Source organism: Nerophis lumbriciformis, linkage group LG03 (assembly GCF_033978685.3).
Source record: "Nerophis lumbriciformis linkage group LG03, RoL_Nlum_v2.1, whole genome shotgun sequence".
In the NCBI taxonomy this organism is placed as follows: Eukaryota; Metazoa; Chordata; class Actinopteri; order Syngnathiformes; family Syngnathidae; genus Nerophis; species Nerophis lumbriciformis.
In genome coordinates, this window is record NC_084550.2 from 3,862,153 (window position 1) to 3,888,371 (window position 26,219).

Below are 26,219 nucleotides of genomic sequence, written 5' to 3' on the forward strand. Positions count from 1 at the left end.
TTAATCTGTGAAGAAATGGCAAAATATGTCACCTTAAAGTTCTGTGGAGGTGCTTTTGAAAGGGTGACAGTTACATTGAGTTATTTCAAAGTAGGATAAAAAAGCATTGTGGACCAAACTGAAGGCAGCTGAACTGGTAGAGGCGTTACACTGAGATGTAAACATTGCATTTACTTTTCAAGTCGTTGACAGAAAGCCAGCTACTTGAGTGCACGTGTCGCTCTGTGCTCTGATTGGTCTCCATGCTCACTCCCCGCCATCCTCATCATCCTGACCGGACGCTGCCTCAGAGCATGGCTTGGGACCCATGTGGAGTGCTGACTCTCACTTTCCTCATCTCCTTCCTCGTCTTCTTCACTTCTCCTTCCCCATCTCCATCAGCATTCCAGATCTTTCCCCCTCGTATCTCTCTTCCTGTCTAACCAACCAAGCTTGGACGTTTAGGGATGGCCGAGAAGCGCCGCTGAATGCTGCATGAGGGTGGCACTGGACCAGTGCATGCGCTGCAGCACGGGGGGGGAATGGAATGGGGGGACGGGTGTTGTTGATGTGCATGGTCAGCACTGTTGAAGATGCAAGGCTGGGCCAATTCTCGCCCTTCTAAAGTCGGGTTAACTTTGTTTTGCAATTGACTTTACATGCTTTAATTAGCATTGCGCTCGCTCCGAGACTTTACAGGTAAAAGCCAGTAAATTAGAATATTTTGAAAAACTTGATTTATTTCAGTATTTGCATTCAAACGGTGTAACTTGTACATTATATTTATTCATTGCACACAGACTGATGCATTCAAATGTTTATTTCATTTAATTTTGATGATTTGAAGTGGCAACAAATGAAAATCCAAAATTCCGTGTGTCACAAAATTAGAATATTACTTAAGGCTAATACAAAAAAGGGATTTTTAGAAATGTTTGCCAACTGAAAAGTATGAAAATGAAAAATATGAGCATGTACAATACTCAATACTTGGTTGGAGCTCCTTTTGCCTCAATTACTGCGTTAATGCGGCGTGGCATGGAGTCGATGAGTTTCTGGCACTGCTCAGGTGTTATGAGAGCCCCGGTTGCTCTGATAGTGGCCTTCAACTCTTCTGCGTTTTTGGGTCTGGCATTCTGCATCTTCCTTTTCACAATACCCCACAGATTTTCTATGGGGCTAAGGTCAGGGGAGTTGGCGGGCCAATTTAGAACAGAAATACCATGGTCCATAAACCAGGCACGGGTAGATTTTGCGCTGTGTGCAGGCGCCAAGTCCTGTTGGAACTTGAAATCTCCATCTCCATAGAGCAGGTCAGCAGCAGGAAGAATGAAGTGCTCTAAAACTTGCTGGTAGACGGCTGCGTTGACCCTGGATCTCAGGAAACAGAGTGGACCGACACCAGCTGGACTGCTGCTGAGTGGTCCAAAGTCATGTTTTCTGACGAAAGCAAATTTTGCATTTCCTTTGGAAATCGAGGTCCCAGAGTCTGGAGGAAGACAGGAGAGGCACAGGATCCACGTTGCCTGAAGTCTAGTGTAAAGTTTCCACCATCAGTGATGGTTTGGGGTGCCATGTCATCTGCTGGTGTCGGTCCACTCTGTTTCCTGAGATCCAGGGTCAACGCAGCCGTCTACCAGCAAGTTTTAGAGCACTTCATGCTTCCTGCTGCTGACCTGCTCTATGGAGATGGAGATTTCAAGTTCCAACAGGACTTGGCGCCTGCACACAGCGCAAAATCTACCCGTGCCTGGTTTACGGACCATGGTATTTCTGTTCTAAATTGGCCCGCCAACTCCCCTGACCTTAGCCCCATAGAAAATCTGTGGGGTATTGTGAAAAGGAAGATGCAGAATGCCAGACCCAAAAACGCAGAAGAGTTGAAGGCCACTATCAGAGCAACCTGGGCTCTCATAACACCTGAGCAGTGCCAGAAACTCATCGACTCCATGCCACGCCGCATTAACGCAGTAATTGAGGCAAAAAGAGCTCCAACCAAGTATTGAGTATTGTACATGCTCATATTTTTCATTTTCATACTTTTCAGTTGGCCAACATTTCTAAAAATCCCTTTTTTGTATTAGCCTTAAGTAATATTCTAATTTTGTGACACACGGAATTTTGGATTTTCATTTGTTGCCACTTCAAATCATCAAAATGAAATGAAATAAACATTTGAATGCATCAGTCTGTGTGCAATGAATAAATATAATGTACAAGTTACACCTTTTGAATGCAATTACTGAAATAAATCAAGTTTTTCCAAATATTCTAATTTACTGGCTTTTACCTGTATATACTCACCATGTTTAATTGAATGTTCATATTCAGACACATTAAACATGGCGAATATTCCATTTAAGTGGATTAGGATGTATATTGTTTTAATCTTGACTTGACGCAAACAGCAAAATTACCGTATTTTCGGACTATAAATCGCAGTTTTTTTCATAGTTTGGCGACTTATACTCAATTGTGACTTATGTGTGAAATGATTAACACATAATATTATTGATCTCATTCACGTAAGAGACTAGACGTATAAGATTTCATGGGATTATTATCTTGACATAATGATATGCGCTCGGCATCACGATTTTTTTTTTTTCATGCTTGAAGTAAGAAATGATGACTTTAAAAAAGTAGTTTTATACTTATAGTTTGACAGGGCAAACCTTTTAGATGTGTATTTGGAATATTAGTATTACAGTTAAGAAAAAACCCAGCTGGTTTTGTTTGGAAAGAAAATAGACACACAACAACAGTCCATGAGAGCCAAAGCAGCAGCAACGTTGTCCTTGTTTCCAGGGGGCCTGCTGGGACCCCCCCCCCCCCCCCCCCCCCCCCCCCCCCCCCCCCCCCCCCCTTTTCTAGGCTCCAATCAAACATTTATAGTGGGCTGCCTCCCCCTATCAGGCTCTGTCTTGCATATTCATCCTCGCAAATATAGAGCCTCCCGCTACTGGCCGACAAAAAAAAACTTTTCTGTGGTTCTCCACGTCACTTTTAAACCTCGGAGGGAATCCACGCCCATCCTCGCCTCTCGCCCAGCAGCGCTTTTAAGAGCTTTTTGTTTCATTTAATTTTCTTCCTCCTCTTTCTTCTTGCTTCATGTGTCATTTGTGGCAAGGTAAGGAGTACTCCAGGCTTCTCCTCCAATGCCAACTGTGTGTGTGTGGTTTTTTTTTTTACAGGTTTCTGCAGAGAATCCAAGATTTTGAAAGTCCTTACTTCTATTATTCTTTTGTTTTAATCTTCCTAAACTACCACAAAGTAACTTCACACTATTTTAACTCCATGTTTGTCCACAGCAGTCATGGGACAGAGGCGATGGAATATCAACTACAACACACCTGTGCCTTCATTCCACTCTTACATCCTTTCTTTAAAACTAAATGGGCTAAAGCAGGGGTGTCCAAACTACATTTAGACCCGCGAGATGGCGTGAGTCCAATAAGCAATTTGACCGGTCACTATATTTACATATACAGGTAAAAGCCAGTAAATTAGAATATTTTGAAAAACTTGATTTATTTCAGTAATTGCATTCAAAAGGTGTAACTTGTACATTATATTTATTCATTGCACACAGACTGATGCATTCAAATGTTTATTTCATTTAATTTTGATGATTTGAAGTGGCAACAAATGAAAATCCAAAATTCCGTGTGTCACAAAACTAGAATATTGTGTAAGGGTTACATTTTGAAGACACCTGGTGCCACAAACTAATCAGCTGATTAACTCAAAACACCTGCAAAGGGCTTTAAATGGTCTCTCAGTCCAGTTCTGAAGCCTACACAAACATGGGGAAGACTTCAGATTTGACAGCTGTCCGAAAGGCAACCATCGACACATTGCACAAGGAGGGAAAGACACAAAAGGTTATTGCTGAAGAGGCTGGCTGTTCTCAGAGCTCTGTGTCCAAACACATTAATGGAGAGGCAAAGGGAAGGAAAAACTGTGGTCAGAAAAAGTGTACAAGCGATAGGGATCACCGCGCCCTGGTCAAGATTGTGAAAAAAAACCCATTCAAAAATGTAGGGGAGATTCAGAAGGAGTGGACAGCTGCTGGAGTCAGTGCTTCAAGATCCACCACCAAGAGACGCTTGAAAGACATGGGTTTCAACTGCCGCATACCTCGTGTCAAGCCACTGTTGACCAAGAAACAGCGCGGAAAGCGTCTCACCTGGGCTAAAGAAAAAAAGAGCTGGACTGCTGCTGAGTGGTCCAAAGTCATGTTTTCTGACGAAAGCAAATTGTGCATTTCCTTTGGAAATCGAGGTCCCAGAGTCTGGAGGAAGACAGGAGAGGCACAGGATCCACGTTGCCTGAAGTCTAGTGTAAAGTTTCCACCATCAGTGATGGTTTGGGGTGCCATGTCATCTGCTGGTGTCGGTCCACTCTGTTTCCTGAGATCCAGGGTCAACGCAGCTGTCTACCAGCAAGTTTTAGAGCACTTCATGCTTCCTGCTGCTGACCTGCTCTATGGAGATGGAGATTTCAAGTTCCAACAGGACTTGGCGCCTGCACACAGCGCAAAATCTATCCGTGCCTGGTTTACGGACCATGGGATTTCTGTTCTAAATTGGCCCGCCAACTCCCCTGACCTTAGCCCCATAGAAAATCTGTGGGGCATTGTGAAAAGGAAGATGCAGAATGCCAGACCCAAAAACGCAGAAGAGTTGAAGGCCACTATCAGAGCAACCTGGGCTCTCATAACACCTGAGCAGTGCCAGAAACTCATCGACTCCATGCCACGCCGCATTAACGCAGTAATTGAGGCAAAAGGAGCTCCAACCAAGTATTGAGTATTGTACATGCTCATATTTTTCATTTTCATACTTTTCAGTTGGCCAACATTTCTAAAAATCCCTTTTTTGTATTAGCCTTAAGTAATATTCTAATTTTGTGACACACGGAATTTTGGATTTTCATTTGTTGCCACTTCAAATCATCAAAATTAAATGAAATAAACATTTGAATGCATCAGTATGTGTGCAATGAATAAATATAATGTACAAGTTACACCTTTTGAATGCAATTACTGAAATAAATCAAGTTTTTCAAAATATTCTAATTTACTGGCTTTTACCTGTAATATTCAAATACAAACCCCGTTTCCATATGAGTTGAGAAATTGTGTTAGATGTAAATATAAACGGAATACAATGATTTGCAAATCCTTTTCAACCCATATTCAGTTGAATATGCTACAAAGACAACATATTTGATGTTCAAACTCATAAACTTTTTTTTTTTTTGCAAATAATAATTTAGAATTTCATGGCTGCAACACGTGCCAAAATAGTTGGGAAAGGGCATGTTCACCACTGTGTTGCATCACCTTTTCTTTTAACTACACTAAATAAACGATTGGGAACTGAGGAAACTAATTGTTGAAGCTTTGAAAGTGGAATTCTTTCCCATTCTTGTTTTATGTAGAGCTTCAGTCGTTCAACAGTCCGGGGGTCTCCGCTGTCGTATTTTACGCTTCATAATGCGCCACACATTTTCGATGGGAGACAGGTCTGGACTGCAGGCGGGCCAGGAAAGTACCCGCACTCTTTTTTTTTACGAAGCCACGCTGTTGTAACACGTGCTGAATGTGGCTTGGCATTATCTTGCTGAAATAAGCAGGGGCGTCCATGAAAAAGACGGCGCTTAGATGGCAGCATATGTTGTTCCAAAACCTGTATGTACCTTTCAGCATTAATGGTGCCTTCACAGATGTGTAAGTTACCCATGCTTTGGGCACTAATGCACCCCCATACCCTCACAGATGCTGGCTTTTGAACTTTGCGTCGATAACAGTCGCTGCCCCTTTGGTCCGGAAGACACGATGTTGAATATTTCCAAAAACAATTTGAAATGTGGACTCGTCAGACCACAGAACACTTTTCCACTTTGCATGAGTCTATCTTAGATGATCTCAGGCCCAGAGAAGCCGGCGGCGTTTCTGGGTGTTGTTGATAAATGGCTTTGGCTTTGCATAGTAGAGCTTTAACTTGCACTTACAGATGTAGCGACCAACTGTATTTAGTGACAGTGGTTTTCTGAAGTGTTCCTGAGCCCATGTGGTGATATCCTTTAGAGATTGATGTCGGTTTTTGATACAGTGCCGTCTGAGGGATGGAAGGTAACGGTCATTCAATGTTGGTTTCCGGCCATGTCGCTTACGTGGAGTGATTTCTCCAGATTCTCTGAACTTTTTGATGATATTATGGACCGTAGATGTTGAAATCCCTAAATTTCTTGCAATTGCACTTTGAGAAACGTTGTTCTTAAACTGTTTGACTATTTGCTCACGCAGTTGTGGACAAAGGGGTGTACCTCGCCCCATCCTTTCTTGTGAAAGACTGAGCATTTTTTGGGAAGCTGTTTTTATACCCAATCATGGCACCCACCTGTTCCCAATTGACCTGCACACCTGTGGGATGTTCCAAATAAGTGTTTGATGAGCATTCCTCAACTTTATCAGTATTTATTGCCACCTTTCCCAACTTCTTTGTCACGTGTTGCTGGCATCAAATTCTAAAGTTAATGATTATTTGCACAAAAAAAAAATGTTTATGAGTTTGAACATCAAATATGTTGTCTTTGTAGCATATTCAACTGAATATGGGTTGAAAAGGATTTGCAAATCATTGTATTCCGTTTATATTTACATCTAACACAATTTCCCAACTCATATGGAAACAGGGTTTGTAGTCCGCCGTCAAATAGCTGCTATTTTGTCGCCATCTGATGGCCAGCAAAAGTAACTCAAGTTATTTGCCATTAATTGTACTTTAATTTGTGTTTGTGCACAACATTTACTTATATGACCCAATCCAAACAACCTTCCCTAGTCATTGTGCAGGAAAAAATAAATAAACCAGCACAAAAATTCAATAAATATGGCCACACAAAACACAACTTGTTCATTGAAGTTTGTGGATATATATATATATTTTTTAAACGCCCAATCATCCATCCATCCATCTTCTTCCGCTTATCCGAGGTCGGGTCGCGGGGGCAGCAGCCTAAGCAGGGAAGCCCAGACGTCCCTCTCCCCAGCCACTTGGTCCAGCTCCTCCCGGGGGATCCCGAGGCGTTCCCAGGCCAGCCGGGAGACATAGTCTTCCCAACGTGTCCTGGGTCTTCCCCGTGGCCTCCTACCGGTCGGACGTGCCCTAAACACCTCCCGAGGGAGGCGATCGGGTGGCATCCTGACCAGATGCCCGAACCACCTCATCTGGCTCCTCTCGATGTGGAGGAGCAGCGGCTTTACTTTGAGCTCCCCCCGGATGGCAGAGCTTCTCACCCTATCTCTAAGGGAGAGCCCCGCCACCCGGCGGAGGAAACTCATTTCGGCCGCTTGTACCCGTGATCTTGTCCTTTCGGTCATGACCCAAAGCTCATGACCATAGGTGAGGATGGGAATGTAGATCGACCGGTAAATTGAGAGCTTTGCCTTCCGGCTCAGCTCCTTCTTCACCACAACGGATCGATACAGCGTCCGCATTACTGAAGATGCCGCACCGATCCGCCTGTCGATCTCACCATCCACTCTTCCCTCACTCGTGAACAAGACTCCGAGGTACTTGAACTCCTCCACTTGGGGCAGGGTCTCCTCCCCAACCCGGAGATGGCACTCCACCCTTTTCCGGGAGAGAACCATGGACACGGACTTGGAGGTGCTGATTCTCATCCCAGTCGCTTCACACTCGGCTGTGAACCGATCCAGAGAGAGCTGAAGATCCTGGCCAGATGAAGCCATCAGGACCACATCATCTGCAAAAAGCAGAGACCTAATCCTGCAGCCACCAAACCGGATCCCCTCAATGCCTTGACTGCGCCTAGAAATTCTGTCCATAAAAGTTATGAACAGAATCGGTGACAAAGGGCAGCCTTGGCGGAGTCCAACCCTAACTAGAAACGTGTCCGACTTACTGCCGGCAATGCGGACCAAGCTCTGACACTGATCATCCAGGGAGCGGACCGCCAAAATCAGACAGTCCGATACCCCATACTCTCTGAGCACTCCCCACAGGACTTCCCGAGGGACACGGTCGAATGCCTTCTCCAAGTCCACAAAGCACATGTAGACTGGTTGGGCAAACTCCCATGCACCCTCAAGGACCCTGCCGAGAGTATAGAGCTGGTCCACAGTTCCACGACCAGGACGAAAACCACACTGTTCCTCCTGAATCCGAGGTCCTTAAGGCTCTGGATGCTGTGGGGCTGTCTTGGTTGACAAGACTCTGCAGCATCGCGTGGACATCGGGGGCGGTACCTCTGGATTGGCAGACCGGGGTGGTGGTTCCTCTCTTTAAGAAGGGGAACCGGAGGGTGTGTTCTAACTATCGTGGGATCACACTCCTCAGCCTTCCCGGTAAGGTCTATTCAGGTGTACTGGAGAGGAGGCTACGCCGGATAGTCGAACCTCGGATTCAGGAGGAACAGTGTGGTTTTCGTCCTGGTCGTGGAACGCCCAATCAGCATAAAAAAATCTAAACTACACCCATTACAAGGGATGATGGGGAAAATACAAAACACTCTCTCCACACTTGCACATTTTAGCTGCTTGATATTTCTGATTGCTTTTCGCCCGTGGCGAAATTTTTAGGCCCAATGCGGCCCCCCCAGTCAAAATGTTTGGACACCTTTGGGCTAAAGTATTGGGACATGTGTCAATAAAGAGGAAGTAAAAAGGTATACAGTAGAGATGCGCGGATAGGCAATTATTTCATCCGCAACCGCATGACAAAAGTCGTCAACCATCCGCATCCACCCGAATTAACATTTAATCAACACCGCACCCGCCCGCACCCGCCCGTTGTTATATATCTAATATAGACGATGCAAGGCATTAGTGAGGTTATAAAGCTTTTGGCTGTTAAAGAAAGGCGACTGATCCAATGCAGCAATCATCTGGGAGCCGCGCTGAGCGCACCTCCAAGCGCGTGGAGGTGCGATGTCCCTCGCACCCGGGCTCACGCCCGAGGCTTCAGCGCGCACCGCGGCGCCCATCCTACTCGTCGCGGCCTAGCCCTCGCGGCTCTCGCTTCCGGCGACGGCCGGGTATGGGCCCGACGCTCCAGCGCCATCCATTTTCAGGGCCAGTTGATTCGGCAGGTGGGTTGTTACACACTCCTTAGCGGGTTCCGACTTCCATGGCCACCGTCCTGCTGTCTATATCAACCAACACCTTTTCTGGGGTCTGATGAGCGTCGGCATCGGGCGCCTTAACCCGGCGTTCGGTTCATCCCGCAGCGCCAGTTCTGCTTGCCCCACCCCTTTCGTGAGCGCACTGCGCGCGGAGTGACCCCTGTTACGCGCCCCCGGCAACGGGGGTGGCGGGCAGGTAAGCTGCGCGGGCGGAGCGCGCGGAGTGACCCCTGTTACGAGCCCCCGGCCACGGGGGTGGCGGGCAGGTAAGTTGCTTACCTGCTGCGCGTGACGCCGGCCGCGGCGGGGTGTCGTGCGGTGGGCGCGGTGGTGACCCTGGACGTGCGTCGGGCCCTCAGCTACGGCTCCCGGTGGGGCCCTCTCGGGGGAAGGGGCCTCGGTCCCGGACCCCGGCGAGGCGTCCCTTCTCCGCTCCGTAAAAGTGTCCATCTCTTTTTTTTTTCTTCTTCTTCTGTTGTGGCATATGCTGCAGGTGCCTGCTCGTTTTTCGTATGTGGGTAACAACATTTAACTATGTATATATATTTCCCAATTGGTTTAACTGCCACCCGCCTGAATCTATTTAAAATCTAATTTTTTTTTTTATTTCAACCGCCCGACCCGACCCGCGGATAAAATCTAATTTTTTTTTATTTCAACCGCCCGAACCGCGGATAATCCGCGGACTCCGCGGTTGTGTCCGCAAACCGCGCATCTCTAGTATACAGTATACTGAAGTGATGGGTAAATGACGCCTCGGTTAGTGCGTGACACCCTCACTGGCTGTATCGACACTAGCTCTGATACTGTGTTGGTGTTTCATAATGGCGCCATCTGATGGATTAAAAAAGTAACTACATTCGACACGCAAATAAATTGAAGTTCTCAATTATAATTGTTTTTTTTTTTAACTAATAGCTGTGCCACTCATTTGGTACAAGCCGGGGGCAAAAAAAACGCTACCTGATAATGAAGTTTGGCGCATCACAGTCACTGAGTGTAGCACCTCTGCTGGTTATAGCCAAGTACTGCATACCTTTGTGCGTCCAATTGTGTCAAGAGCTTCTCTGTCATTCATAACTTGTACTCACAACAATCAATTATTGGATTATAATGCTTGCATTGTTATGTTTTTCTCACACCACACATTTTTTTTTAATCTCTACGTTATATTCAGATTCATGCAGAATTAAGGCCTCTTTTTTTTTTTTTTAAAGGAAAAAATATCAGAATAGCTTAGAGGCTGGAAATTAAAGCATGTACGAGGCGGAGGGAAGAGCGGTGAGGAAATAAAAGGATAAGAGAGAAGACTCTTTTATGTAACATGCCTGATGTGATTGTGTGTGATTGAACTCGCAAATGCACTTAAAAAAAAGGTCACAGGAAGTGAGAGAGAGAGAGAGAAAGGAAGAGATTGTAAAAGTCACTTTTATTTTAATACACTCCCAAGCTTTAGGTACGTCATCCAATGGGATTGTCCCAATACGTTTGTCCATAGCATGTACAGCAGGGGTGCTCACACTTTTTCTGCAGGCGAGCTACTTTTCAATTGATCAAGTCGTGGGGATCTACCTCATTCATATATATCATTTATATTTACTTATTTATGAAATATATGTTTTTGTTAACAAGTTAAAGGTGTTTAATGATAATGCAAACATGTTTAACACATAGTTAATATTGTTAATAAATTAAAGGTGTTTAATGATAATACAAGTATGTTTAATACATATAGTTAATATTGTTAACAAGTTAAAGGTGTTTAATGATAATACAAGTATGTTTAATACATATAGTTAATATTGTTAACAAGTTAAAGGTGTTTAATGGTAATACAAGCATGTTTAATACATATTGTTAATATTATTAATAAGTTAAAGGTGTTTAAAGATAATACAAGCATGTTTAACACATATAGTTAATATTGTTAACAAGTTAAAGGTGTTTAATGATAATGCAATCATGTTTAACACATAGTTAATATTGTTAATAAATTAAAGGTGTTTAATGATAATACAAGAATGTTTAATACATATAGTTAATATTGTTAACAAGTTAAAGGTGTTTAATGATAATACAAGCATGTTTAATACATATAGTTAATATTATTAATAAGTTAAAGGTGTTTAAAGATAATACAAGCATGTTTAACACATATAGTTAATATTGTTAACAAGTTAAAGGTGTTTAAAGATAATACAAGCATGTTTAACACATATAGTTAATATTGTTAACAAGTTAAAGGTGTTTAATGATAATACAAGCATGTTTAACACATATAGATTCCTTTCTTTCATGAAGACAAGAATATAAGTTGGTGTATTACCTGATTGTGATGACTTGCATTGATAGGAATCAGACAGTGGTGCTGATAACGTCCGCATTTTCGAATGGAGGAGAAAAAAGTCCTCCTTTCTGTCCAATACCACATGAAAGTGGTTGGTTTTTGGCATCTTATTTGTCCAGCTTCCGTACTCCTTTGTATACACTTTACAAGAAATACATTGTCGGCAAACTCCGTAGCTTGCTAGCTTGTGCACGCCAGCTTTCTGAGACTCTTGTTTTGGTAGCGCAACTGTGCAACTGTGCAGTCGGTCTTTGGAGTTTTGACAACAGGTACGGCGCCAGAGTCTGTTGAAATAAAGTGTTTCTCGCCTTCCAGTCGGTAATTTTAATGAGCTGGCAGCAGCCAGCGTCATCTCAGAAGACCCTCGGGTGCCGTGAATGTCAATCAAGTGACGTCATAGTGAAGATTTATGATCGCTCATTTTTAGGACTATTTTTTAAATGCCTGGCTGGTGATCGACTGACACACCCTCCGAGATCGACCGGTAGCTCGCGATCGACGTAATGAGCACCCCTGATGTACAGTATGTATTGCAACTAGAGAGGTCCGATAATACCGGACTGCCGATATTATCGGCCGATAAATGCTTTAAAATGTAATATCGGAAATTATCGATATCGGTTTCAAAAAGTAAAATGTGTCTAATAATCATAAAACATTATCTGTATTACATGTATGCTCACATATCTTCCAAATTAATTTTGAGCACAACCTGCAGGGGGCGCCGCAAATGCCATGTACTGTACACACATTGCTGGTTTTATGCATTGTGTTTTGTTCATATCACACATGGTAATACTTGATAACATGCTATGTGTATGCTTCTCACGCCCATGCAAAATGATGGCACCTACTGTAGATAACAGCTACACAATATTCCTTCCAGTCTCTTACTGTCACGGTTGTGTTTGTCATTGCAGCAGCCAAGACTTTGCTGAACAAGAAGGCTGATGTCAAGGTAAGGGTCATCACCGCGATGCTCCTGACAGCTCCTCTCCTGCTCCTTCTTCTCTCCTTTCTACCTACAAGAGCTCTTGTTTACATGTCTTGTTTGTTGACCTGTGCGTGTGTGTTCGTTCTTGTATTTCTACCCTTCTTGAGACATGAAAAGTACCTTCCATATGAGGAGGTGTGAACAAGTGATGACATAAATCATGGTCCCAATAACATTGCATCTAATAGAGAATCCCCCAAAAAGGGGGGATTTTTCAAATTGACTGTGTGTCGGTTTTAAACGTGCTCCCCCTCTGGTCAACATATGAAATAACAAGCGTGTGTAAGAAATTGAAATGAGTCCCCTTTGGCCAAAATGTATTTAAAAAAAAAAAAAATATGTATATAGAGACATACTGTAATAACTTGAAGTAAATAAAAATAAAAATAATTAATTAACTAAAAGCAGTCTTTTTCTCACAATGTGTTGACGTCTTTCTTATAAAATTGGCAACAATTTCTCAGATTTTTTCTGTTTCTGTAATATTGCAATATATTTCTCGTAAAATTACTACTTTTTTTATGTAAAATTATTACTTTTTTATATGTAAAATTATTACTTTTTTTATGTAAAATTGTTACGTTTTAATGCAAAATGGTGACAATTATCATATAGAATTCTGACTTTTATCACAATATAGCCATTTTTGTTGTTGTTCTTGTAAAATAGTGACATTGTTTGAGTAAAATTATGACTCGTGACATTATTTTGCCAAGTTAAATTCCGATGATTGTAATAACATTGCCAAAATTTTTAAGTTTTCTCATAAAATTTTAACTTTTGTTGAGTAAAATTACAACTCTTTTCATTAAATTGCCAAAATGTTAAGCTTTTCTTGTAAAATTGCGACTGTTATTGAGTAAAATTCCAACTTTAATCATAATATTGCACAAATGTTCAGTTTTTCTTATAAAACGTTGACTTGCGTTGAGTAAAATGACGACTTTTATTATAAAAATGCCAAAATTCTATGTTTTTTTCTTTGAAATTGGGACCTTTTTCTTGTGAAATTCCAACTAATTTTTCACAAGAAGCTTTTTTATATTTGCATAGTATGTATGTATTATTAATGTTGTAAATACACATCTTTATATATCTAAAAATGGTGGTCCTAAAGAGGTAGGCATTATTCTCAGGTCTCAAGAAGGTAGAAAATACAAGTGTGTGTGTGTGTGTGTGTGTGTGTGTGTGTGTGTGTGTGTGTGTGTGTGTGTGTTCGTTCTTGTATTCCAACCCTTCTTGAGACATCAACAAGGAATAGTACCTTCCATATGAGGACCGGTGAACAAGTTAAGACTGAAATCAATACAGATACAAATATTGCATCTAATAGAGAATGTCTCATTTGTACCCCCTGCTGGGGAAATCTATCAAAAATTAAGGTGGTCCCAAAAAGGAGGGATTTTCCTAATTGACTGTGTCAGTTTTAAAAGTGCTCTCCCTCTGGTCAACATATGAAATAACAAGTGTGTGTAAAGATTTGAAGTGCTCCCCCTCTGGCCAACATATTTAATAACAAGTGCGTAACAAATTGAAATGTGCCTCCTTTGGCTAAAATGTATACAAAATAAGTGTATATAGAGACATACTCTAATAACTTGAAATAAATAAAGATTAAACAAAAGATTAAAAACAAAAAAATTATCTAAAAGCAGTCTTTTTCTCACAATGTGTCGACTTTTTTTTTTTTTATAAAATTGGGAACAATTTCTCATATTCTTTCCGTTTCTGTAATATTGCAATATTTTCTCGTAAAATTATTACTTTTTTATGCAAAAACATTACTTTTTACGGCAAAATGGTGACAATTCTGAATTTTATCACAATACTGCCAATTTTTTAGTTCTTGCAAAATAGTGACATTTTTTCCAGTAAAATTATGACTTTTGTCATAATTTTGCCATTACTATTTGCCATTAATATTGCCAACGTTTTAAGGTTTTCTTATAAAATTCTGACTTTTGTCGAGTAAAATTACGACTCTTTTCCTAAAATTGTCAAAATGTTAAGCTTTTCTTGTAAAATTGTGACTGTTATTGAGTCAAATTCCAACTTTTATCATAATATTGCACAAATGTTCCGTTTTTCTTGTAAAAGTTTGTCTTGCGTTGAGTAAAATCACAACTTTTATTATAACACTGCTTTTCTTGTGAAACGTTGATTTTTTTTTCTTGTGAAATTCCAACTCATTTTTCACAAGAAGCTTTTTTATATTTGCATAGAATGTATATATTATTAATGTTGTAAATACAAATCTTTATATATCTAGAATGGGTGGTCCTAAAGAGGTAGGTATTATTCGGAGGTCTCAAGAAGGTGACAAATACAAGAGTGTGTGTGTGCATGTGTGTGTGTGTGTGTGTGTGTGTGTGTGTGTGTGTGTGTGTGTGTGTGTGTGTTAGAGATGCGCGGTTTGCGGGCACAACCGCGGAGTCCGCGGATTATCCGCGGATCGGGCGGATGAAATTAAAAAAAATTAGATTTTATCCGCGGGTCGGGTCGGGCGGTTGAAATAAAAAATAAAAAAGATTTTAAATAGATTCAGGCGGGTGGCAGTTAAACCAATTGGGAAATATATATACATAGTTAAATGTTGTTACCCACATACGAAAAACGAGCAGGCACCTGCAGCATATGCCACAACAGAAGAAGAAAAAAAGAAGAGATGGACACTTTTACGGAGCGGGGAAGGGACGCCTCGCCGGGGTCCGGGACCGAGGCCCCTTCCCCCGAGAGGGCCCCGCCGGGAGCCGTAGCTGAGGCGATCCGCGAGAAGGGCCCGACGCACGTCCAGGGTCACCACCACACCGACACCCCGCCTCGTCCGCCTTCGCCGCGGCCGGCGTCACGCGCAGCAGGTAAGCAGCTTACCTGCTCGCCACCCCCGTGGCCGGGGGCTCGTAACAGGGGTCACTCCGCGCGCTCCGCCCGCGCAGCTTACCTGCCCGCCACCCCTGTTGCCGGGGGCGCGTAACAGGGGTCACTCCGCGCGCAGTGCGCTCACGAAAGGGGTGGGGCTCACCCTGGTTGATATAGACAGCAGGACGGTGGCCATGGAAGTCGGAACCCGCTAAGGAGTGTGTAACAACCCACCTGCCGAATCAACTAGCCCTGAAAATGGATGGCGCTGGAGCGTCGGGCCCATACCCGGCCGTCGCCGGCAGCGAGACGCGCTTGGAGGTGCGCTCAGCGCGGCTCCCATATGATTGCGCACTGGTGTGCGTCTGGGCCGTGACAGCGTGGCACGCGAATGTCTGTGCTGCATTGGATCAGTCTCCTTTCTTTAACAGGCAAAAGCTTTATAACCTCACTAATGCCTTGCATCGTCTATATTAGATATATAACAACGGGCGGGTGCGGGCGAATGTGGTTCTGATTAAATGTTAGGTCGGGTGGATGGCGGATGGTTGACGACTTTCTGATGCGGTTGCGGATGAAATAATTGCCTATCCGTGCATCTCTAGTGTGTGTGTGTGTGCGTGTGTGCACACATTCTCCATCCTTGATTTCCTCATCTTTAAAGCGGACTTATCGTCCTCCGTTCCGCTCACCCCATCTGGTCTTAATCCCCCCCATTCCCCAAAGAAAATCTCCACACATCCCACGCTAGTCCTCGTGCTCACACGTCCTACGCTGAGCGCACGAGGAGAGCGCCACGGAACCCACGGCGCCGCGCACCTAACGCGCCTTTTTTCTCCCCCAGCACAAAATTCTTTGAATGGGCTGTGGGTGTGTGAGCAAAGAGTGTGTGGGTGTGTGAGCGCACTTCCACGTCCATGGACGTTTGCGTTTGTGTGCGTGCACTTGAACGCCCTCACTCCTCTTCCTCCCCAGTCGCTACAGCGGGGGAATGTGACTCCGCTTCCAGGAATAGCTGCCAGTCTGGACCCTGGAAAGTCAGACAGCAGAAATAGATGCTCACTTCCACCGTGGCGCACTCATCACCTAGCAACAGGCTCCTTTTCGCACACTAAAGGCATCTTCCTTCCTTTTTTTCCCCCTTCCTGACTTCCTCCCAGTAAACTTTCCACCTGTCTTCACCTGTCCTCACCTGTCCTCACAGTGAATCTGACCCATTTCTGGGTGTCTTACTGCCATGTCATGGCTTACTTTTATATTTCTTTCTGTTTTTTTCTTTTTCTCTATCATCCATCCATCCATCCATCCATCCATCCATCCATCCATCCATGCGTCCAATCTATTGGTCAATAAATCCATTGATGGGGACAGAAAAGAAAGTCCAGCTCTACTGTGCAGTACATGGTGAGCATGCTGTTTATCCCCCCTCACGCCATTTCTTCTTTTCATTCTTTCTTCATTTGTTTGGCTCCCATCACTTTTGACCATCAAGTCCTCCTTCAACTGACTTCCCTGTCCTCTTATTTCCATTTACCAGCGCTCTACCTTCCACTTTTACCTGGGAGCATATTTTTGTAGTTTTTTTTATACATACCCATGTTCATCAGTCGCTGTGAATGAATGAGTTGCACCTCTTTCTCACTTGTTGTCTTTTTGGACATACAGGTGTGTTGCACTGTACTGTGTGTGTGTGTGCGTGTGTGTGTGTGTGTGTGTGTGTGTGTGTGTGTGTGTGTGTGTGTGGTATGTTACAATGTTCAGGCTCTTCTCTGTGAGGGGCCGTTAGGGACATTATTCAGAATTACCTCTTACATATACTACTGAAATGCCCTCACATAAACAACTGAATTGTTTCTCTCTCACACACACTACTGAAGCACTCTTATACACACGACTGAAACACTCTTATACACACTACTGAAATGCTCTCACATAAACAACGAAAATATTTTTCACACACACACTACTGAAACACTTTTATACACACTACTGAAACACTCTTATACACACTACTGAAATGCTCTCACATAAACAACTGAAATGTTTTTCTCTCACACACACTACTGAAACACTCTTATACACACTACTGAAATGCTCTCACATAAACAACTGAAATATTTTTCTCACACACACACTACTGAAACACTCTTATACAAACTACTGAAACACTCTTATACACACTACTGAAATGCTCTCACATAAACAACGAAAATATTTTTCTCACACACACACACTACTGAAACACTCTTATACATACTACAGAAATGCTCTCACATAAACAACAGAAATATTTTTCTCACACACACACACTACTGAAACACTCTTATACACACTACTGAAACACTCATACACACTACAGAAATGCTCTCACATAAACGAAAATATTTTTCTCACACACACTTCTGAAACACTCTTATACACACGACTGAAACACTCTTATACACACTACTGAAATGCTCTCACATAAACTGAACTATTTTTCTCACACACACACACACTACTGAAACACTCTTATACACATTACTGAAACACTCTTATACACACTACAGAAATGCTCTCACATAAACAACGAAAATATATTTCTCACACACACTACTGAAACACTCTTATACACACTACAGAAATGCTCTCACATAAACAACTGAAATATTTTTCTCACACACACACTACTGAAACACTCTTATACACACTACTGAAACACTCTTATACACACTACAGAAATGCTCTCACATAAACAACGGAAATATTTTTCTCACACACAGTACTGAAACACTCTTATACACACTACTGAAACACTCTTATACACACTACTGAAATGCTCTCACATAAACAACAAAAATATTTTTCTCACACACACTACTGAAACACTCTTATACACACTACTGAAACACTCTTATACACACTACTGAAATGCTCTCATATAAACAACTGAAATGTTTTTCTCACACACACTACTGAAACACTCTTATACACACTACTGAAACACTCTTATACACACTACTGAAATGCTCTCACATAAACTGAAATGTTTTTCTCTCACACACACTACTGACACACTCTTATACACACTACTGACACACTCTTATACACACTACTGAAATGCTCTCACACAAACAACTGAAATCGTTTTCCCTAACGGCCCCTCATACTTCTCCTTCTTCTCTCCTCTTCTCTTGTTTTCTCTCCTGTCCGATGGAAGCCCAGTGGCTAACAAAGTTCACACAAACACACACACATTTTATTCTATCCTGTCACTAGACTTCCACCAATCAACAATTATGGTACTACTAACTTGTGTTGCCAGCTATTGAGACAATAATGACTGTGTGGTGACTTATTGTCAGTGTATAATACAACTACCTACACTCTTGTGTGGTGTTCGGGTCTGTGGGACCCGTTTACATTTTTTTATTCAAAGAAAAATGATACAATTAATTAATTTTTCAAACTGAGACTCACTGACTTTGGCTCATTTTCTGTGAAGAACATATATCAGAATACATATTTAATGACCACACACCATACACCCCCCCTACACATTTATATTACATATAACATGTCCCGGTCCACTGGACCCACGGCTAATAGAAGTGTGGAAATTGATGTTCTGTGTACCACACGCAACCACCCACTGTATTTCCAAGTTTACATTTATACGGTATTGTCCTTCGAGAAGACAGACTGCTTGTTGACATGCGATGGATCTTCTTATTACAGCAGATTGTTGCCGTCCAACATAATTGAAGTATTTTATTTGAAGTGTTCTTCTTGTTTTTTTTATGAACATTTCGTTGTGATCAAGTGTCTGGCCGTGTTTTGATGACCACGCTTCAAAGCAGCATGTGATGGACCCCTCCCACACACACACACACACATACATGTCTTGCCTACTTTGTGTGGACCCACGTTTGGTTAGTAGGTTGTGAGGGCCCCCCTTTCCACTATAGCTAGAATGATGAAAAAAATAATAATCTAGCACTGGGGATGTCCCGATCTGATATTTGGATCGGATCGGCTGCCGATATTTGCCAAAAAATGCGTATCGGCAAGGCATGGGAAAATGCCGATCCAGATCCAGTTTTTAAAAAAAAACTCCGGTCCGTGTTTTCCAACGCACCGATTTAAATAATACATTCCACTTTTCTGCTGCTCCCTAATTTCCGTTCCGCATTTTCCAGCACACCTTCAACACATCCACAGGTCTGTGGATTCTCACGCAGTTGCTTTTAGCTGCTGGCATTACACGACAGGCTCTTCTCACTCTTTCCTGTGTCTCCCTCTCACAGACAGCAAGCGCACCTTCTTACACACGTCACATACTGTCACGACACACGTCACATACTGTCACGTCACACGTCACATACTGTCACGACATACGTCACATACGTATACGTCCTCCCCGAGCAGAGAGGTAGCAGCATGGCTAACGTTAGCTGTGATGCGTGCGCAGCCGTGCGAGCAACGCTCCCTCTAAGGTGCTCATCTGTGCAATTGCGCACTGTTTAAGCGTCCTCTGCGCGTAGCAAATCTATGCCACGCACAAAATCAAATAAAAAAATAAGCGCATAACAATTTTCGACACACGGACACGACAGAGAAAACAGTTTTCGTCATCATTGTTCAAATATTGTGACGTCTGTCGAGACGCTCATCTCCATTCGGTGCCACACGTCCACACCATCAAAATGCCGAGGCAAAAACTTCCACATCAACACCGTATGAAAAAATTAGTGATTTTTTTTAGTTGTGATTTCCTTCTCTGCATGAAAGTTTAAAAGCAGCATATATTAATGCAGTATGAAGAAGAATGTTTTAATGTAGACATGCAAGCATTGAAAGAAAATGTTGAAAATCAAGACTACATTTCCTGCAAATGGGTGCATTTCTACCCTATATTTTAACTTTAGATTTATTCTCATATCAAACTCTTTTGGCTGTCTTTTTGACACTTACATCCACACCCTGGATTATAAATAATGTAAATAATTCAATGTGATTATCTTGTGTGATGACTGTATTATGATGATAGTATATATCTGATAGTATATATCTGTATCATGAATCAATTTAAGTGGACCCCGACTTAAACAAGTGTGAAAAACTTATTGGGGTGTTACCATTTAGTGGTCAATTGTACGGAATATGTACTTCACTGTGCAACCTACTAATAAAAGTCTCAATCAATCAATCAAAACACATAGAATCATCATACTGCTGTGATTATATGCATCAAGTGTTCATTCAAGGCTAAGGCAAAATATCGAGATATATATCGTGTATCGCAATATGGCCTTAAAATATCGCAATATTAAAAAAAGGCCATATCGCCCAGCCCTAGTTCAATGATGCCATTTCTGTTTGTCATGTATAATTGTGTCTATTTTGTGTTTATCCTTGAATAAACAGGTCAGTTTCTTGTTACCAACCATTGTGTATTATTCAAACTCCCCTAATTCAGCTGGCTAGTTGTTATCAAGAGTACTAAAACCCTTTTCAACATGATTCTGACAACTAAGTAGGCTAAATAACTTTAAACTTTAATACATGCTCGGATAGGTCGGTATCGGTCGGTATCGGTATCTGATCGGAAATGCAAAAACAATATCGGTATTGGATCGGAAGTGCAAAAACCTGGATCGGGACATCCCTATCTAGCACTAGATGGGAGTAGAGAGTTGCAACCTCACTTCAGAATGCAAAACACACAAAGTAAAACAAATATTTTACTTCTATAGTTGTGAGGTCCAGGCAAATGTCCTCACAAGTCAAAAGGTCCTCACAGAAAGGGTGGTTTGTCAAGTCTATGTCCACACAAGGATGGCGAGACAAGTACACACACACACACACACACACACACACACACACACACACAGCCATGTTGTTACTCACTTCTTGCTGTCTCCTCCCTCTCCTCTTCTGCACAGCCCCAGACAAACAGCAGCAAAAACAGCATAGTCACCAGCCCAAAAGGAAACATCCCCTCACCTGCTCTGGTATTTACCTCCTAAACACCCCCCCACCCCCCCACCCCGCCGCCCCACCCCCCGTCAACACCAGCCACTACCTTTTTATGTATGTGTCACTACCGCCCACCCGCCGCTCTTGTTCTCCATTTAAAGGCCGCCTCTCTTGCCCGCCGTCCTTGCATAGTGTGTGTCTGTTGTCGCCCGCCGTCTCGCTGTTTGTGCGTGATATTTTATTTGTCTCATGGCCACAGCGGTCGGCGATGTGGTGTTTTTATACACACTCACACACACACACACACACACGCATATACAGTTGTGCTCATAAGTTTACATACCCTGGGAGAATTTATGATTTCAGATTCAGATAGGTCTTTATTGTCATTGCACAAGTACAACGAAACTTTGTTTTCAGCACACACCCATTTAAGATGAGACAAACAAACAGTGTACAGGGTTACAGAACAGGAACGCTGATGGATCGCCATCAGGCGCCCCGTAAAATATGGGAAAAAGGTAAAACGCTGGGGAAAAAGATGAGTAAAAAAATACAATCTAGACTGGGCTCCTAAGGGGACCTAATCTGGAGTGGGAAAAAACCTCCATGCAATGCACACATAAACACGTTACATTTAATCACGACAAACTCGCAACAGAGGGGCAGGGACCCTGGAGGTCGACTGCTGCTATGAAGCGCTGCCAGCTGACCATCACCCCGAGGGGAAAGAAGCGGTGGTGAAGGCCTGGGGTGGCGCCGTTGTCTTTTAGCTAGCTGTGTTTACTTCAGTCCTTGCATTGATAGGCCCCTCCCACCTCCAAGGACATGCACCTGGGGATAGGCCCCTCCAAACTCCAAAGACATGCACCTGGGGATAGGTTGATTGGCAACACTAAATGGTCCCTAGTGTGTGAATGTTGTCTGTCTATCTGTGATGGGATGAGGTGGCGACTTGTCCAGGGTGTACCTCGCCTTCCGCCCCGAATGCAGCTGAGATAGGCTCCAGCACCCCCCTGCATCCCTAAAAGGGACAAGCGGTAGAAAATGGATGGATGGATTCTAAATAATTCTAATCAAATGAATGCATCAAGCATCCATCCATCCATCCATCCATCTTCTTCCGCTTATCCGAGGTCGGGTCGCGGGGGCAGCAGCCTAAGCAGGGAAGCCCAGACTTCCCTCTCCCCAGCCACTTCGTCCAGCTCTTCCTGTGGGACCCCGAGGCGTTCCCAGGCCAGCCGGGAGACATAGTCTTCCCAACGTGTCCTGGGTCTTCCCCGCAGCCTCCTACCGGTCGGACGTGCCCTAAACACCTCCCTAGGGAGGCGTTCGGGTGGCATCCTGACCAGATGCCCGAACCACCTCATCTGGCTCCTCTCCATGTGGAGGAGCAGCGGCTTTACTTTGAGCTCCCCCCGAATGACAGAGCTTCTCACCCTATCTCTAAGGGAAAGGCCCGCCACCCGGCGGAGGAAACTCATTTGGGCCGCTTGTACCCGTGATCTTGTCCTTTCGGTCATAACCCAAAGCTCATGACCATAGGTGAGGATGGGAACGTAGATCGACCGGTAAATTGAGAGCTTTGCCTTCCGGCTCAGCTCCTTCTTCACCACAACGGATCGATACAGCGTCCGCATTACTGAAGACGCCGCACCGATCCGCCTGTCGATCTCACGATCCACTCTTCCCTCACTCGTGAACAAGACTCCGAGGTACTTGAACTCCTCCACTTGGGGAAAGATCTCCTCCCCAACCCGGAGATGGCACTCCACCCTTTTCCGGGCGAGAACCATGGACTCGGACTTGGAGGTGCTGATTCTCATCCCAGTCGCTTCACACTCGGCTGCGAACCGATCCAGCGAGAGCTGAAGATCCTTGCCAGATGAGGCCATCAGGACCACATCATCTGCAAAAAGCAGAGACCTAATCCTGCAGCCACCAAACCAGATCCCCTCAACGCCTTGACTGCGCCTAGAAATTCTGTCCATAAAAGTTATGAACAGAATGGGTGACAAAGGGCAGCCTTGGCGGAGTCCAACCCTCACTGGAAACGTGTCCGACTTACTGCCGGCAATGCGGACCAAGCTCTGACACTGATCATACAGGGAGCGGACTGCCACAATCAGACAGTCCGATACCCCATACTCTCTGAGCACTCCCCACAGGACTTCCCGAGGGACACGGTCGAATGCCTTCTCCAAGTCCACAAAACACATGTAGACTGGTTGGGCAAACTCTAAAAAACCGAATCAAGCAGATGCTGTGTATTCTACGACCTGAAAGACAGCTGCTGCGAGTTATTCATCCAATATGGCCGAATGTGTTGTGTATGTAGGTATGTGTAGCCAGATATTGGGGTCAAGATCCAGGCTTGGTCATAAATCAGACACCCAAGTGTTAGTTTCCTTGCTGATGATGTCATGTGGCAGAGCAGAGTTTGGCTTGGCTGCTTTGCACTCCTGCAGACTAAACATAGTGTTGTTCCTGATGATTATGTTACACTCTCGTCAGCAGCGCATGCACTCTACACACACTTATTCCATGGCATCAGCGCGTGTGATGTGTTCTGGTGGAGTTCTTCTCATCTTGGAGGAGTGCAGCGAGGTGTGAGGCCGGCTGTTGCCAGGTAGAGTTGATCAGTTTCCCCGCAAAACGTCCTCCTAAATTGGACGAGCCCAAGCACACCCCCCTGCTTATTTTGTGATGCCACCAGCACCGGTCGCCCCGGGCGACGGTTGCCGTGACACGGCTGCCGTCGCCTGAGAGACGGCCGGGCTGGCTGGTCGCAACAGGGGCGTTACTTCCTGGGAGAGGGAGTGGCGCTCGCCAGCGGCATTTGTGCCTTCACCTCTGATGTCACATGACCTCCTTTCAGGCGCCGTCGTCTTTTAGCAAGCTGTGTTTACTTCAGTCCTTGCATTGATAATGCGGCGCAGCCCCCCTTTTAACCACACTACTGTTGCGTCGACCAGCTCTTCCTCCCAGGGAATCTAAGTTACTGGTCAATCCCAAGTTCTTTCGATGACATATATGCTGAGTAAGAAGGACCATCAAGACAGAATAGGAATATTTTCAAGTTTTACTAAAGCTTTAGAAGATCAGTTTAACCAATACATTCATATCGGCTACTCTAGTTGATCTGACATTCAAACGGAAAAGCCAACTCCTTGCACACAAAGAAAGCCCCCCCTCTCTCCCTCTCGCAACACTGATAAGGAGACAGATGTGGGGGTTGTCTTCACATTCCAAGGTTAAGACACTAACCAGGCATCGGAAATGTCTAAAGAAACTGGTAGAATATACAAAGGAAAAGTACTCGCTACTCTAAACATGGCTATGTAAAAAGAACTCTTAAACATATATGCATCCTCCACACTACTCATACATTAAAAAAAAACACCAAGTGAAGCCTACATTAGCCAGCATTTTGGTGACGGAGGCAAGGAAAAACACCTTTTGAGGAAGAAACCTTGAATAGAACAAAGTACTGTCAAATGGTTGGGCATACAGGACTTCCTAATCCGCTATTTAGAAGGGATCGTTGAATTATAAAAAAAATATTTAAAATAAGTTTCATACAATTACTGTAGTCTTGTACCTTTTTAAAGTTGTGTAGCAAAGTCGGCTGTTTTTTTGTTGTTGTTGAATTTTGTGTGGGGCGGGCTCGATGACACCGCTGCTGCTCACAGCTCCCCTCACCTCTCAGGGGGTAAACAAAGGGATGGGTCAAATGCACACTGCAAAAAGTCAGTGTTCAAAAACAAGGGGAAAAAATACAAAAATGAGGGGTATTTTACTTGAACTAAGCAAAATTATCTGCCAATAGAACAAGAAATTTTTTTCCAAAACAAGTAAAATTAGCTAACCTCAATGAACCCAAAAATAGCTTAAAATAAGTATATTCTCACTAATATCCAGTGCACTTTTCTTGATAGCAAAAACAAATATGAGACCTTTTTGCTCAATATGTTGAAAAATATTCTTTAATGAAGTAAATGCTAGTGCCATTATCTTGACATAATGATATTACATTTCTTGAAACCAGCAAACTTATGCTAAAAACTAAGTTATTGTTCTTAATGGAAAGGCAAAAAGGCAACGCTCAGGCAAATCATATTGTCTAAAAATGCATTTTCCCGTTGATAACATGACATCATCACGCCAAGTGCGTGCTCTTTCAGTCAATTAGTGAGCAAGGAATATATATATATATATATATATATATATATATATATATATATATATATATATGTATATATATATATATATGTATGTGTGGGAAAAAAATCACAAGACTACTTCATCTCTACAGGCTGTTTCATGAGGGGTTCCCTCAATCATCAGGAGATTTTTTTTAATGTATTTATTTATTTATTTATTTTTTTTTTTTTTTTATATATATATATATATATATATATATTTACAGCCCGGCCCCCGGCCAATTTTTTTTATCGTAATTTTGAAGAATTTATCTGAATGTGCATGAACTATTTCTGTTCAAAATTGTTTTGAAATGTCACATGTTAAATGTTTAAATATTAACTGTCAGTTTAATTATGAGACACAATTGTGTCAAAGTCATGTTTTTTTTAATTTCATGCTTGAAATAAGAATGTATTACTTTAAAAAAAGTAGTTTTATACTTGTGAGTGTTAATGACACAGCTTTGCAACACTTGATATTCTAGTTTCAAGCATGTTTTACTCAATATAGGTCATCACATCTCAGCAACAAGCTGTAATATCTTACTGACATCATTTAGGACACTTAAAACAAGTAAAACACTCTAACATAAAATCTGCTTAGTGAGAAGAATTATCTTATCAGACAGAAAATAAGCAAATATCACCCTTATTTGACATATTTCATCTTACTTAGATTTCACTTTTTGCAGTGCAGAGGTTAATTTCACCACACTTAGTGTGT

General features: G+C 43.0%; 1 protein-coding gene across 19 annotated transcripts in view; it reads left to right on the forward strand.

Moving 5' to 3' along the window:
• The window catches only part of camk2b1 (calcium/calmodulin-dependent protein kinase (CaM kinase) II beta 1), a 222,250-nt gene that overhangs the window by 120,619 nt on the left and 75,412 nt on the right, over nucleotides 1-26,219 (forward strand). For 4 of the 19 annotated variants that reach the window (XM_061932079.2, XM_061932113.2, XM_061932141.2 and 1 more), the window contains 2 exons: nucleotides 12,403-12,437; nucleotides 21,257-21,325. In XM_061932079.2, coding sequence (XP_061788063.1) covers nucleotides 12,403-12,437; nucleotides 21,257-21,325 — 104 coding nt within the window. Of the gene's footprint in view, nucleotides 1-12,399; nucleotides 12,438-16,703; nucleotides 16,737-21,256; nucleotides 21,326-26,219 lie in introns of all 19 variants that reach the window. The other 15 variants (XM_061932069.2, XM_061932087.2, XM_061932104.2 and 12 more) reach the window with 7 other exon arrangements.